Genomic DNA, 15,767 nt, shown 5'->3' on the forward strand with positions numbered 1-15,767 from the left:
AGGAAGCGCAACGCGAACACATTGCATCTGTCTTGTTTATAATTACTTAAATTGTGTGGACATAATGAAAAGTACAATCTCGCCTCTAATTTACAAGAGGACCGCCGCTCCTCTAGACTTTATGGGGTACATTGCATCAATCTTCCCTAGCTCTGCAGTCCTCCAACTGTTATTCCCCTTATCCCCTTCACCAGTGCAGGGTAGCCTACTGGGCTACGCTGTGGTTAACCTCCCTGTCTTTTTTTTTTGTCATTTTTGTTCTCTCTCTCACTCTCTGTACCTGTGTAATGTTTTAGTGACTAGAACACTCGACTTCCGTATGCAGATTACTTCACTGGCGTGTAAAGGAAGGTGAGTGAGACGTGCAGTGGAAGTTGTTGAGCAGTGCTTTTTGTTCATACCATGGCAACGCCACAGCTGGCTATGAATCATCCTTGTGATTACCGAGGTAATTCTTGAGGTCAATCAACGAGTTTTCGCAAGCGTAAAAAAAAACTGCCTGGCATGCGCGGAACGCGTATCGCAGTCGCTGCGAATGCTGGAAGAGCGGCCTTTCAGAGCCTTTTCTAAACACTCTGGGTAACTGCTACAAGCCCACTTGCTGGATACACTATTCGGAATAAATAATCACAATTTTTGGGTAGTATACGCCCGCATTTCCCATGCTATCCTTTGTCATTCTTTGGATAAGTGTGGTATCCACTACACACTTGCTTGAAATTTTGTGAGTGAGTGAGTGAAATAACATTATTAGGTCCACAGTAGACGCGAGTTAACTAAGCGTCACCTGGCTAGGCCCACTCGGGGACGCTCAGGTTAAACCTGACCGTCTTCGCACGGGCGCTTTCGACGGCCAGAATTTGAGAGGTGGACTACTACAACAACGAAGAAGAAAAAGACAAAGAAAAAGAAGAAAAAGTAGAAGCAAAGAAGAAAAAGAAGAAGAAAAGAAGCAGAAAAAAAGAAAAAAGTGAAAGAAAAGGAAGAAAGAAGAAGACGCAAGAAGAAGTAAGAAGAAAGAAGAAGGAACAAGAAGAATTTTGCCGGAAGTGAACATGCACTACAGTTAATGGGTGATCAAAAACAAGTTTTCTTATTGTGTTGGAGCATTGCACGACTCAATCATTACGCAATTCGCATTTTGTGACGCTTGGTTGTTCGTTTGATCTTTGAGAGTTTTTGTTACTCATATTAACGTGATACTTTTCCCTACATCAAGTCTATAGTTTCGATGTAGGGAGAGTTATCGCGTTAAAGGAGTTTTAAGCACCGCCATCGCGGAGTGGTAGAATACTGGGCTGGCACGCAGCCGAACAGGGTTCAAATCTCACTGTGTCTTGGGTTTTTTTTATTTGCAGAATTTTTATTTCTTGTATACTAGTTACAGACTCCGGTGGCGGTGGCCGCTTTTTTTTTTTTAAAGCTAAAGCTGATCTCATGACAGCTTTAGCTGTAAAAAAAAAAAGACCAGCGCAAATAGATAGACGAACAAGTAAAATGCATGTTAGAGCAAATAACAACAAAGAAACATCGTTTTGTTGTAAATAAGATGAAAACATAACAAGCGCGTAGTTATCGTATACTTTCTGTCGGTATTCTCCGAACTTTCCATGTTGAATCCTTTAACATATTGTTGCAGATCAAGTTTATATGAAGAGGTTGCTGCTGAAAGCAATCAAGTGACACCTGACAGTGAACCACCAGAAAAGTGAGTTTAATACCTGTGTTATCAGGCTGTTTCATAACTCTTGGAGCTTACTCAATCCACGTTTGACATGCGGAACACATGGAGCAAGTCACATCGCGTAACGCAAAATTATCTTCGCTCATGTAACAAAATTATTATAACGAGCTCCATACTGTTTTTGTTGATAGTCAGCAGCATATTACAGGACGCGCTATACGTGACAACTCACGGAGCAACTGCGATGAGGTCTCTTGTTTGAAGCATTTGAGCCTCACTGCCTTTTAAGTGAGTTAATAAATCCCGTGAGTCATTTTGAAGCAGCGCAAAGTAATGAAGAAGGTTTATTGAAATATTGTATGCTCCTTCGCTAAAAATCGCTCAGAATCTCGTATGCGTGCTAAATGTCAGTTTTCCAGCGTTATAGCGTCTTATAACGTATAGGTCATATATCATTTTAACACAAGGGAATGATTTTGAGAAAACTGTTTTGTTTAAAGTAATTTCAGTGTTTATGATAATTCTGCGACAGCCTTCCGCAACAGGCATTTCGGTCAGTATAACACAAGATGCTTGCGTCGCTAATGCTTCATATTATTCACCTATATTTATGAGTGGAGGTGAGGAGATTACGTGAAGGCGCCGCTTGTAAAAGAAATACCTGGAGTGCCAACAGATTCTGCAGTCTTTATAGGTCTCCTCTTAAATATTAAAAAAAAATGCACAGTTTCACTGAAAGTGCGATACGGTGAATGCGATAGCAACAAAAACGAAGTCTATATGTAATAAGGCAGCTCGCTCAATTAGCATCCTACGTGGTGTAACTACACAAAACGCTGGCGTGCAAAAAAAAAAAAAGGCAGATCCTATGTACAGTGAAAATCTAGGATATGCGAAGCACGAATAAGAAAGGTTGATATGTCATTTTAAAATCAGCACAACGTAACAGGATGGAGGTAAATGATGCTGTACATGCCTTTCATGTCATGATTATCATGATTAGATGTGCCGTTTACCTTCGTCATCCATTCACGTCACGTGATACCAAATTTATTATATGTGAAGCTAGCGAAACGGCTGCGAGCACTCTATGAGCGTGGTACGTTGTCATGTTCTTACATGACAGGCGTGTCAGGATTATCATGTTTGCACCAGTCATACATTTCGCCATCCATTGACGTCACGTAACACCAAATTCTGTAAATGTGGAGCTAGCAAAACGGCCGCGAGTGCATCATGAAGGGCTCAATATACTCAATGTAGCCTTGAAGTGCGCGCACACTGGGCACAGCAGTGCACGTTAGCAAAACGCGAGCACTCTATAGTCTGACGCCGGGCGCGGCCAGCGTCCGACGGCGTGGCCCAACGGCAACCGGTGCGAAATGCTGCGTTTCGCACCGATGCGTACCCAGACAACAGGGCCTTTCCCTCTTTTCGTGACGGAGGGACGTTGGACGCACTGAAACGCGCATGCGTCAAAGCAGCGCTGCGCGGCGCGTGCCTTCGAGTATATGGCAGGATCGGCGTCTGGCATGGCAAAGCCGGCTTGACGCGACGAAATGAACGCCAGCGAGCTCGCGCACCACGTCTCGTCGAAATGTACAGGCGCTTAGACTGTGGCATGTAGTCATGTTCTCACATGAGACGCATCTCATGATTATCATGTTTGCACCAGTCACACACCTTCGTCATCCATTTGCGTCACGTAATACCAAAATTGGCATATGTAGAGCTAGCAAAACAGCCGCGAGCGCATCATGAGCGTGGCTGTAGTCATGCTGATACATGACACCATGTCGTGATTATCATGTCTTAATGTGTCATTTACCTATGTCGTCCATTCGCGTCACGTAATACCGAGTTTGGTACATGTGACGCTAGCGAAACGGCCGCGAGCGCATCATGAGTGTAGCATGTAGTCATATTGGTACATGACACACATCTCATGTTTATCATGTTTGCACCAGTATCATACCTTCGTCATCCATTAACGTCCCGTAATATTAAATTTGGTATAAGTGTCAAGCTAGAGAAACGGCCGCCAGCGCATCATAAGCGTGGCATGTAGTCATGTTGTTACATGACACGCAACTCGTGATCATCTTGTTTCCACCAAGCAGATACCTTCGTCATTCATTCACGTACCGTAACACCAAATTTAGTATATGCGACGCTAGCAAAATGGCATCGGTAATAGATACGCCAGACGAGAGCTACTAGTAGAATTTGCAGAACGCAATAATTTACGCATTTTGATTACCTTCTGCCGAAAACGAGGAAACCGCAAAGTGGACATGGAGGAGCCCTAATGGCGAAAATAAGAACGAAATAGACCTTATAATGAGTGCGCACCCAGGCATCGTGCAGGATGTGGAAGTGGTTGGCAACATACGATGCAGTGACCATAAATGGTACGTTCTCGAATTCAACTAGACTTGAAGAAGGAACGACAGAAACTGATACACAAGAAGCCAATCAATGAGCTAGCACTGAAAGGGAAAGTACAGGAATTCAGAGTCTCGCTTCAGCACAGGTACTTGGCTCTTAGTGAAAAAACCGACCTTAGTGTAAATAGAATGAATGATAATCTGACGAGTACCATAACGGAGCGTGCAGTGGAAGTTGGAAGCAGTGTAGTTAGGACACTGGCAAGCTTTCCCAGGAAACAAATAATCTCATTAGGAAGCGTCAAATCATGAAAGTCAAGTAAAACAGACAAAATATAACTGGCAGAGCTTTCGAAGTTGATTAATAGGTGTAAGGTATGCGATGTAAGAAAGTATAACATGGAGAAAATCGAACACGCTTTGAAAAACGGAGGAAACGTCAAAGCAGTGAAGAGGAAACTTGGGATAGGCAAAAATCGGATGTATGTACTAAGGGACAAAGAAGGCAACATAACTACCAATATGGATAGGATAGTTAAAATAGCGGAGGAGTTTTACAGAGATGTGTACAGTAGCCGGGACAACCACGACCTTAATAGTATAAAAACAAGCAGTAACCCAGATGACACCCCACCAGTAATGATAGAAGAAGTCAGAAAAGCTTTGGAGAGCATGCAAAGAGACAAAGCTGCTGGTGAGGATCAGGTAACATCAGATCTGCTGAAAGATGGAGGACAGATTGTGTTAGAAAAACTAGCCACCATGTTTATGAGGTGTCTCCTGACGGGAAGAGTACCAGAGTATTGGAAGAATGCTAACATCAAATTAATACATAAGAAAGGAGATGACAAGGACTTGAAGAATTACAGGCCGATGAGCTTGCTCTCTGTAGTAAACAAGCTATTTACAAAGGTAATTGCTAACAGAGTAAAGAAAACATTAGAATTGAATCAACCAAAGGAACAAGCAGGATTTCGAACAGGTTACTCAACAATCGACCACATTCATACTATCAATCAGACAATTGAGAAATGCTCAGAATATAACCAGCCACTATACATAGCCTTCATAGATTACGAGAAGGCGTTTGTTTCAGTAGATATATCAGCCGTCATGCAGACACTGCGGAATCAGGGCGCCGATGAAGTATATATAAACATCCTGGAATAAATCTACAGGGGATCAACTGCTACCATAGTGCTTCATAAAGAAAGCAACATAATACCAATCAAGAATGGTGTAAGGCAGGGGGACACAATCTCCCCAATGCTATTTACCGCGTGCTTACAGGAGGTTTTCAAAAGTCTAGAATGGGAACAGTTAGGGATAGGAGCTAATGGAGAGTACCTTAGTAACCTGCGCTTCGCCGATGACATTGCATTGCTGAGTAACTCAGGGGAAGAATTGCAACTCATGATTACGGAGTTGGACAAGGAAATCAGAAAGGTGGGTCTTAAAATTAATCTGCTGAAAACGAAAGTAATGTACAACCTCGGAAGAGAGCAGCGCTTCGAGATAAGTAATAGTGCACTTCAAGTTGTAAAAGACTATGTCTACTTAGGGCAGGTAATAACCGCGGAGCCGAACCACGAGATTGAAGTAACTAGAAGAATAAGAATATGGTGGAGCACCTTTGGCAAGCACTCTCAAATTCTGACAGGTAGATATCCACTATCCCGCAAGAGGAGGGTATACAACAGCTGTATCTTGCCGGTACTTAGCTACGGAGCAGAAACCTGGAGACTTACAAAGAGGGTTCAGCTTAAATTGAGGACGACGCAGTGAGCAATTGAAAGAAAAATGGTAGGTGTAACCTTAAGAGACAAGAAGAGAGCAGAGTGAATTAGGGAACAAACGGGGGTTAAGGATATCATAGTTGAAATCAAGAAGAGGAAATGGACATGGGCCGGGCATGTAGCGCGTAGACAGGATAACCAATAAGGGTAACTAACTGGATTCCCAGAGAAGGCAAGCGAGTTAGGGGGACACAGAAGATTAGGTGGGGAATGAGATTAAGAAGTTTGCGGGTATTATTTGGCAGCAGCAAGCACAGAACTGGGTTAACTGGCGGAACATGGGATAGGCATTTGTCCTGCAGTGAATGTAGCCAGGCTGATGATGATGACGCTAGCAAAGCGGCCATGAGCGCATCATGAGCGTGGCATGTAGTCATGTTACATGACACGCATGTCATGATTTTTATGTTAGGGTCTGTCGCTTGCGTTCATCATGCAGTGATGTCATGCCATACCAGTTTTACAATATGCCATGTGAACGAAACCACCGCGAGAGCTGCAGGACCATGAAATGTGAATTGTGACATTCATGACAAAAATATGATTTTCATGTTGTGACTAGTCAAATATGTTCTTCATACAGTCATGTTGTGCTATACGAAGTTTGGTATCAATGGCATTATTGAAACGGCTAGGAGAGCTAAAAGTCGTAGACAGACAGACAGACAGACAGACAGACAGACAGACAGACAGACAGACAGACAGACAGACAGACAGACAGACAGGCAGACAGACAGACAGACAGACAGACAGACAGACAGACAGACAGACAGACAGACAGACAGACAGACAGACAGACAGACAGACAGACAGACAGACAGATGTGCAACGCGTTTGATCGCGTTACACATTGCCGCCTCATATCAAAACTTCCAGCTCTAAAGTTGGACTCCTCTACATTGTCATGGCTCCGTAACTTTCTATGCCATTGACAGCAATTTACTTCTGTTAATGAAGTCGATTCCTCTAAATCTATCGTTTCTTCTGGTGTGCCGCAGGGTAGCGTCCTTGTGCCTCTGTTGTTTTTAATCTATATAAATGATCTGCCTAACAACATCACCTCTCGCATACGAATATTTGCCGATAACTGCATAATTTACCACCCAATAACCAGCATTGATGATCATATCACGCTTCAACGAGACCTAGAAATAGTAAACCAGTGGTGTAACACATGGCTCATGACATTAAACGTGTCAAAGTGTAAAATTATGTCTTTCACACGCAAACTTGTTGATTTACAGTTTTCTTATCACATCAACAGTAATGTCATATCGCCGACCGCAACCTATAAGTATCTATAGGCTTGCACCTCACACCTAATCTATCATGGTCAGAGCACATAACTTGTGTATGTGCCAGTGCATCAACCATTAGAATTCTTACGTCGAAACATGCGCAGTGCACCCCCCCCCCCCCTTGCGAAAACTTCCGTATCTAACATTTGTGTGACCACGGCTTGAGTATGCGTCTCCGATTTGGTCAGCACATCAGAAATACCTTGTCGAAGCATTAGAAATCCTTCAGAATAGGGCAAGCCGTTTCATTGCTCACTACTACAGTAACCTGTCTAGTATCACGCAAATAAAAGGTAAACTATCATTAGCGTCGTTAAGTACCCGCCGTAATATTGCATTGCTGTCATTGTTCCATAAGGTCATTCACTCTGACGAATTATCACTACCCTGTTTCAATCATCAAGTCTATACACCGCGAAGATTGCACAACACTCTCAGTTACGCCCGCCTACATGGTGCGACGCAATCATTCAACTTTTCTCCACTACCTCGCGCTATTCCTCTCTGGAACAGCTTACCAAACAACATTGCTTCACTTAGAGACCATGACGCTTTTCGTCTTCAGTTGAACAAACATTTTTCCACACACTTGGCTTAGTACCCTTAATTTTTTATTAGTAAAACTTCTTTTTAATAAGCTATCGTAAAGGCGCTTTTCAAACTGATGGTGTTTGTCTCTTCATACCACTGACATACATTTTTTTGTTTTTTACAATGACGTAATTGTATGGTGGCCATTATAATGTGTATTGTGCCTGTACTTTGTGTTATATTACTCCAACGCAATACTTATTATGTCGTGCGCAAATAATTTTTTTGCGCGTATAGTTATCTGTTAATCTCTTCTCTACTAGTTATTTTATGATATTTTATTCTACTGCCCCGTAATTGTACTCTGTGAAAATCATCCTTTACAATGTATTGAAGTGTACTGTATACCCCCCTCACACTATGCCTCGTACGAGGCCTGTGAGGTATATTCAGAAAAAAAAATATGTAAATAGAAATAATTTCTGTAACCACTTATGAAAAAAAGGTAGAGGTATAATCAGTAAGAAATATAGAAATGCTTGCCCAACACATCGATGACAGACGCGTAACGCACGTAGCTAGGGTTTCTGGCAAAACTCAAGATCTGTGTAACTGCGGCATCGGTCACAAGTGGACTTTATATTTTCCAGCTACCCAATCAACAGACCATTGCATCTTACTCCCTACATAGAGATGTGTCTCTATGATCTGGCAAAAAATTTAAGCAAGGTGACATTTTTCCAAAATTTCACTACTGCCCCCGCCTACTCGGGCTATATAACTGTAGACAAAGATACCGACAGCAACCTCTTCTTTGTACTCATAGAGGCAGAGGTAAGCTTCTGTTCACTCTCCTTTGAAGATCACAGTATTTAATCACAGTGCTAGTATGCGTCAATCATTTTTTACTGTAGTGTATTATATTTAAGGCTCAATGTTTTCAGAGTATTTTGGGGAGGAAACTTGGTGTTGTTCGAAGTTTGTTTCTCGAGAATCTAGTTCTCTGAATTTCATTGTTAGGTTTTTCAATATAATCTGTTGCAATGTCTTTTTATCATTTTATTTCTAATAAAAATGCCTTGTAATATTGCTGATAATACTGTTTTTCTATCCTTTACCTTTTATTGCTCTTTTCAATTGATGATTATCCGCTTTAAAAATGCCCTTTGAAGGTTAAAAATGTCCTTTCAAAACGAGAGGTCATCACATATATTCAAATTGCCAGAAATTTTACCCATACTTTTGTGTGTTCATGAAATTGGGGGAATAGTGGCGTTAAGACAATCACATTGTTATATTTTACCTCTGTTTGTTGTCACCATGATATGTGGTATGTAAAATGAACTACTAACAAAAAAAAAAGAACATGGGCGCACGTTAAAGAACCCCAGGTGGTCAAAATTACCGGAGCCCTCCACTACGGCGTCTCTCATAGTCATATGGTGGTTTTGGGACGTTAAACCCCACAAATCAGCAAAAAGAACATAATGCGTTGTAGCAATGTACTGCGAATACGACACATATTGTTAATTTCTGGGTACCGTTCTGTATTATTATTTTATTTTTTGCTGCAGAACTTTGTGATATGGAGTAGCCGAGGAAATAGGCACTTCAACCTCTCCACAGCAAAATAGTTAAAACAGAACAGAACAGAACAGACACCACTACTTTTTGCAGAACATTTTGTTAGCTGGTAGGGCCCCCATTGCAAAATATTGCAATAGTGGTAGTGGCGCTATGCTTCAAAAAGGTTTTTTCCCTCTAAAACGAAATTACTTCAATTAAACTTTTTGTGAACACGGTTGCTATGGCCCCCGATCATACGTGATATTCAGCTAATTTTCGCTTGGAACACTTCAGGACACTGCAGTCATCTTAACATAGACCGAAACGACAATTTTGTAAAGTTTCGGTCTTTCTTTAGAGCCTATGTACCGCACACAGCTAAATATATATATATATATATATATATATATATATATATATATATATATATATATATATATATATATATATATATATATATATAAACTAGTAAGTTCTATGAGGAGAATGATAGATATTTTCTGTATTTTGTCTATATCTTATGTAGAAAGTTTTTGCGAATACGCTTAAATTTACACAATTTTACCTACGTGTATTGAATGAAAAAGCAAAATCTACCTTAGGTAATTGTTCAGTAATAGAAAACGTTTTGCTAAAAAAAAATAAAAGAAGTTGTGTTGAAAGAATGCGCGAAATTTTTGATACACCAGGCGTTAAAAATAAAACTTTCTTTTTTTTTAATTCAGCACGGGGGAGAACATAAAAACCACCTTTGCAGACAACTTATGTATTCAGAGGGACGAAAAGGAAAAAATAATAATGGCTGTCAGTGTCACAGTGCTGAATTTCAAGGAAAACATAAAGCTTCTCTTTGAACACATAGGGAATTTTTTTCCATGCCGAGTGGCTCACTGTTTCATAAATTTGAAATTACACGCAGACGCGCAAGAAGGTTTTGCGGCTCATTATATTTTGAGGAAATACATTAAAACTAATATTTACATGGGCAGTTTTCTCAGATTTTTTTTATAGAAAGTGATTTTTGCTCAGTGCGCCAGTTGGGGCAGTTGGCTTGCAATGACCAGAGAAACTTAAAAGGAACTGACATGGTTCACGGCAGTCAAGGCAAACGCAAAAACAAAAATGAGCATCTCAGCAGAGAATAAATCTGGGTGTTTTACGTGGAAATAAGGTATTCTACCACATTTCCGTGCCCAGTAATAAAACGTTTTGCAAGAAGACGCTATGTAAGCGTAATGTTAATCGAACGTCAATTGTAGGCGAGGTAATGGTTGACTAATCTTATAAGAAAGTAATAAACATTACATATATACAGGATTCTGTGATACACGCGTCTGGTCGGGTTAATGACAGCAGTGGTTCCAATTCCGGCCCCACTACTGTAGCAGTCCACTAAACAATACACTTTCATTTCTGTTATTCAGCAGGCTATATTTAAGCCACCGTAGCACGCAGCGCGAAAAAAAAAACAAGACATACACACTTGAATAAAAAAAAAATACGTCTACAAGCGCTGACCTTCAAATAAAAGTTTCACTCAGAAGAGATACATGTACATACAGCCCCCGCTATCTTCATGCTTAAAAAAGTACGCACACCCTACCTCGCTCATCAACCAAGACACACTAATGACACATTCTACAGTTTTGGCAAGGTACATTTCTTTATTATGTGCCGTCATGAACGCCATACTGACACATGCTTGAGAAAGTTTAGATATATGCACAGTCTCAACGAGATTCCTTGCTTTCTGGATTCGGTGCTTGAATAAAATGGAAATCGTGCTAAAAACGAGCGCGCACCCGCAATGGCGGCAATTCATTGAAGGACGTGAACTTGCCGGGCCTTTCAAAAAATTGTGGTGCTCCCTTAATCGCACATTAGGGCACCTCCCCATCTTCTCCACATATACGAGGTTACATAACGAAGGTATCGAATATGGACTTTCTAGATCGCGAATCAAGAACTTGAAGCGCCTCTCTTATTTTTTATGCGGCTGTACACCTTCGTGCACAGTCTGCTCAACATGTTTCGTGCCGAGATCAAAACCCAAACATCGTATATTGGGAAGCCACTTTCTTGAACTGCGAATGTATAGAATAACAGCAAATCTTCGGCGTGTTTCTGAACTGGCTCAGGCTCATTGATGGTGCCTTTTCTTCACTTCCTAAACGGTTTCTCGTAAGTAGTAGAGACCATCTCTCACGCAAACTTATCAGTTGTACTCGGATCAGTCAAACCAGGTCAGATAAGATCAGTCATACGCACGCAGCTCAGTGAAACTTTTATTGAAGTACAGCACTGGACCCACACGCACTGTTAAATATGTCATTGCTTTTTCTTGTTTTCGCTCTTCGATGACCAAATCTTGTCAACATATGGTGGCATCCACCTTCACTGGAGGTGCAGAAACTGGCAGAAGTTCGGTTTGCGTATGAGATGGTCTCTACTACTTACGAGAAAACACTTAGGAAGTTAAGAAAATACAGCATCTAGGAACCTGAGCCAGTTCAAGAAACACGCTATAGAATTTGCTGTTATTTATTACATTGACTTTTTTACTCACCCGCTTAAGAGAGTGACTTCCCACTACGCTGTACTAGTCCTGATCTCGCCACGAAACATGTTGAGCTGACTGTGACCAAGGTGGATCACCGCATAAACATAAGAACAACGCTTCAAGTTCTGGACGTGCGATTGAGCATGTCTAAAGATTGATTGATTTCATGTGTGGGGTTTAACGTCCCAGAACTTTCTTTCTTGACAGACGCCGTAGAAGAGGACTCCGGATATGTCGACCACCTGGAGCTCTTTAGCGTGCGGAGTGGTTCTTAAAAAAGAGAAAGGGAGAGAAAAGTGAGCCCCGTTATTGTCTGCTTCAGTGAGCGACACCGCCACAGGGCTCACAAGGGATGGGGGTGAGGAGGGATATAAAAGTTAGGAGTGAAGGTATAGGAAAGAGGAAGAAGAAGCAACAACAAACTGAGGGGATAGGAGAGACAGGAAAGATGGAAGCACGGTCACTGGAGTCCGAGGACGGGGCACACTTGCGAGAGATGTTGTCAGCGTCTGTAGATGGCGTAGAGCAGGTCCAGTAAGTCAGAGCTACGCTGTCGTCGAAGGTCGTCGGCGGCAGGAGATGACGTAGGGCGAGCCCAGTCGGCCAGAGCTACGGTGACGCCGAAGATCGCTAGCGCGAGGAGCGCGCGGACGCACAACCGGTCAGCACGGAATCCAGCAAGCGACTCAATCTCTCTTTAACGTGCACCCAAATCTGAGCACACGGGCCTACAGCATTTTCACGTCCATCTAAAATGCAGCCGCCACAGCCGGGATTTGATCCCGGGACCTGCGGGTCAGAAGCCGAGTACCTTTGCCTCGAAACCACCGTCCAGCGTCAGTGTCGTCACATGATATAGAAATGTTGCATCTTGCCATAACATGAATGTGCCGTGAGTGTGTGTCTTGGTTGATCAACGAGATAGGGTCTACCTATTTACATATTTTAGCCTGCTCCCTATGGAAGGGGCTATATGTATTTGTGCACCTTCTCTGCTTCAAAAAAAAAAAAACGTTTAGTTGAAAGTCAGCGCTTGTAGTCTTTTCTTCTATTGTGTCAGGCTTGTTTTTCCGCGCTGCTTTCTGCCCAATATGCAGCGAAATGACTCAGATACCTACACTTTTAGTATATTTAGGTGTTTCTCAACCATAAACGAACGTGCTAAAAAAGAGCTGCACATGAAATTTACATTATCACATCGTAGAGGGCACTTCGTTTGGGTAATAGAGACGTCTTTGCTCTAACACGAGTGTTGAATTTACGTCAGACTACAAGTCCCTTTTCACTCGACGTTCCTGGTGGGTCCACGATTTGCGCGCAATTATAGAGTCACAAAAACACGTAGACTTGTAAAGACGGCGACCTTGCAACGCCTAACTCAAAGTAAGATGACTCACTATAGATAATTACTCACTGAATGCTCCGCACGAGACTGGTTCCGACGAGGCGTCAGATCTGCCCTTTTTTTACAACAAATGTGCACTTGCACATTCGTCCACAAATAATTAGTACGACTATCCTCCCAATACTCTGTCTTCACAACACGTTGCTAGGAGTTTCATAGACAAAACTACGTTAAAGCGGTGTGATAGGCTAAGCGGTATACGTCAGTTTTATAATAATATCTTACCAGCGGCTGCAAATAATCAAGGAAAATTTCACATGCTCATGAGCAATGCCCCTGGGTATAACGCGTACCTTTTCTTATGCCTACGTTGCTTATCCTTCCTATAGCCCACTACCAAATTTTAAAGGGGCTTCACTTAATAACCTTTTTATCTACAACCACAGAAAAGAATGCAACGATAATCAGCCACGTTATTGTAGATATACGTAGGGTATATCTAAACTCTGGAAATAGAACATTTTTAGGAAGTTACTGCCAAAACAATAAAAAAAACTGCATTCACAAAGCCAGAGCGGGTGTGTATGGCTGAGTAATTGTTTTACAACCTTCACATTTTTATTAAATCGGCAATTTTTTTAGTTGAGATTGTTTCCATCTTGTTGTAGCTCCTGCATACTAAGGTTTATCAAAAGTTATTCGATACTTTCTGAGAAAAGGTATTATCAGCGTCAAAATAAACTCGAACAGCGGCAAGCATTGGCGATGGTATAAAGAACGCCGTCCAGTTATCGCGATTGTCGGACGCCCACATCCTGTTCGGCAGCTCTGCTCGTATATGCCTGCCTGTAAATCGTGATAAAGTCGACGGCGCGCCATATACCACTACGTGGGCTTGCCACTGTTCAAGTTTCATTTGACGCAGATAGTGCATTCAATTTCGAAAATTTATAAAAGACGTAATTCGAGAAAAACGAAGTTTTATGCGCGCGTACTGGTTACACCAGAGGGTGCGTGTGGCATTTAAACTATTTCGAGCGGCCACTCGACTTCGGTGTTCCACAGGTTTGTTCCCCAAATTGCAGTGGATATTTCGCTGACGAAATTCCAAATTCAACTTTTTTTAAGAGGGGGGGGGGGGGATACACACTACCATACCGGCTTATTACGAAAATACCTAAATTGTGATCACCAACGTTTGCACTGTGTTTTTTACTGCATGTATATACAACGTTTTTTTTTTTTTGTTTTTTTAGACAAACAGCGACAACGCGCCGCTGTTGCTGTGGACTCAAGGTGGCCCGGGTCTGTCAGCGTTGTTTGGACTGTTTCTTGAAAACGGCCCGGCTAACTTCCACAGTCCTTTGAATATCACAAAGCGGACCAACACGTTACAGAAACACATGAGCGTTCTCTACGTAGATGTGCCTGTAGGGGCCGGCTTCAGCTACACGAGGAATGGATATCCCCAAAAATTAGAAGACGTAGTTAAACATGAGATGGAATTTCTCAAGCAGTTCTTGGAACTGTTTCGTGAATATAAGGGAAGAAAACTCTACCTCGCTGGAGAGTCTTACGGAGGTATGTACCACCATTACCTAAATGCTCTTTTCAATCACTCACGTCATACGCACTAATTATATTACAGACAAGAAATCCATAGCATCATGAAGATTCCTGCCCGCGTGTTCTACAGCAGAACATTTGCAATGCATATCATTTATGAATGACGTATCACAAAGAGTCAGTTCACGCTAAAAAAGTAAAAAATTCGATTTGCTGCCATGCCAACCCCCTGAATAGTATAAATATAACAAATTTTACGTTTAATTTCTTGGCACAGCGTGCTAGAACTTTCCCCATGTTCCCATCAGCCCGCCTGCTAGAGCAACTGCATTTACGTATTTTTTTATATTCATCATGCAGCATTCAGCAGTATTACCTACATTACATAAAAAAATCTATGAATAGAATGTTCCTAGATGCAAACAGTTTTTAGTTCTTTAGGAAAACTATACAGTACAGTTAAAGCAGTGATATGAAACAAAGCCAACGATTAAGACGAAGACATGCAGTATGAAGCGCAATGACACTCTGTGATATTTGCGTTGACCTTGCATGCCTGCCTTCGATGGCTCCACCATGCATGCATTGAGCGGAGGTGCTCGGCCCGATTCTAGCAGATGGCATGGAGCATAAACAAACCGCCTTTATTACTACCGCTGGCCGTTATTCATTTAACGAATTAATCGGGTTGCGCTGTCACTCCAGTTAAACTTCATGGGCGCGCTCCTTCAGGGTTTTATGTGGTTAAATAATTATGCTACCTCAGTCACATCGTCGGCTCGTAGCGCGACTTCGAAAGACGCCCTGAACATCTTTCTACGATGCGCTGTCTTCCGCAAGACAGGAATTTGGCTCAATTCATTCAAACGTTACTTAGCTGCCGGCAGCTTACTGTCCTCGGGTGTTCTGTCGATGTCTACTGTGTCGTTCCATTTTATAGGAAGTTCACGGAATCGAAAATTTCCCGCCAGGTACCCCATAGAATGTTTGAAGCTTTGTGGGTATTTGCGCATACTGTGGCTAATTTAAGTACG

General features: G+C 42.0%; 1 protein-coding gene across 1 annotated transcript in view; it reads left to right on the top strand.

Moving 5' to 3' along the window:
- LOC142771339 (putative serine carboxypeptidase CPVL) overlaps nucleotides 1–15,767 on the top strand; it is a 41,995-nt gene that overhangs the window by 3,184 nt on the left and 23,044 nt on the right. The window contains exons 3-5 of the mRNA XM_075872813.1: nucleotides 1,640–1,708; nucleotides 8,347–8,530; nucleotides 14,424–14,748. Coding sequence (XP_075728928.1) covers nucleotides 1,640–1,708; nucleotides 8,347–8,530; nucleotides 14,424–14,748 — 578 coding nt within the window. The remainder of the gene's footprint in view (nucleotides 1–1,639; nucleotides 1,709–8,346; nucleotides 8,531–14,423; nucleotides 14,749–15,767) is intronic.

This window comes from Rhipicephalus microplus, chromosome 9, assembly GCF_043290135.1.
Source record: "Rhipicephalus microplus isolate Deutch F79 chromosome 9, USDA_Rmic, whole genome shotgun sequence".
Taxonomy (NCBI): Eukaryota; Metazoa; Arthropoda; class Arachnida; order Ixodida; family Ixodidae; genus Rhipicephalus; species Rhipicephalus microplus.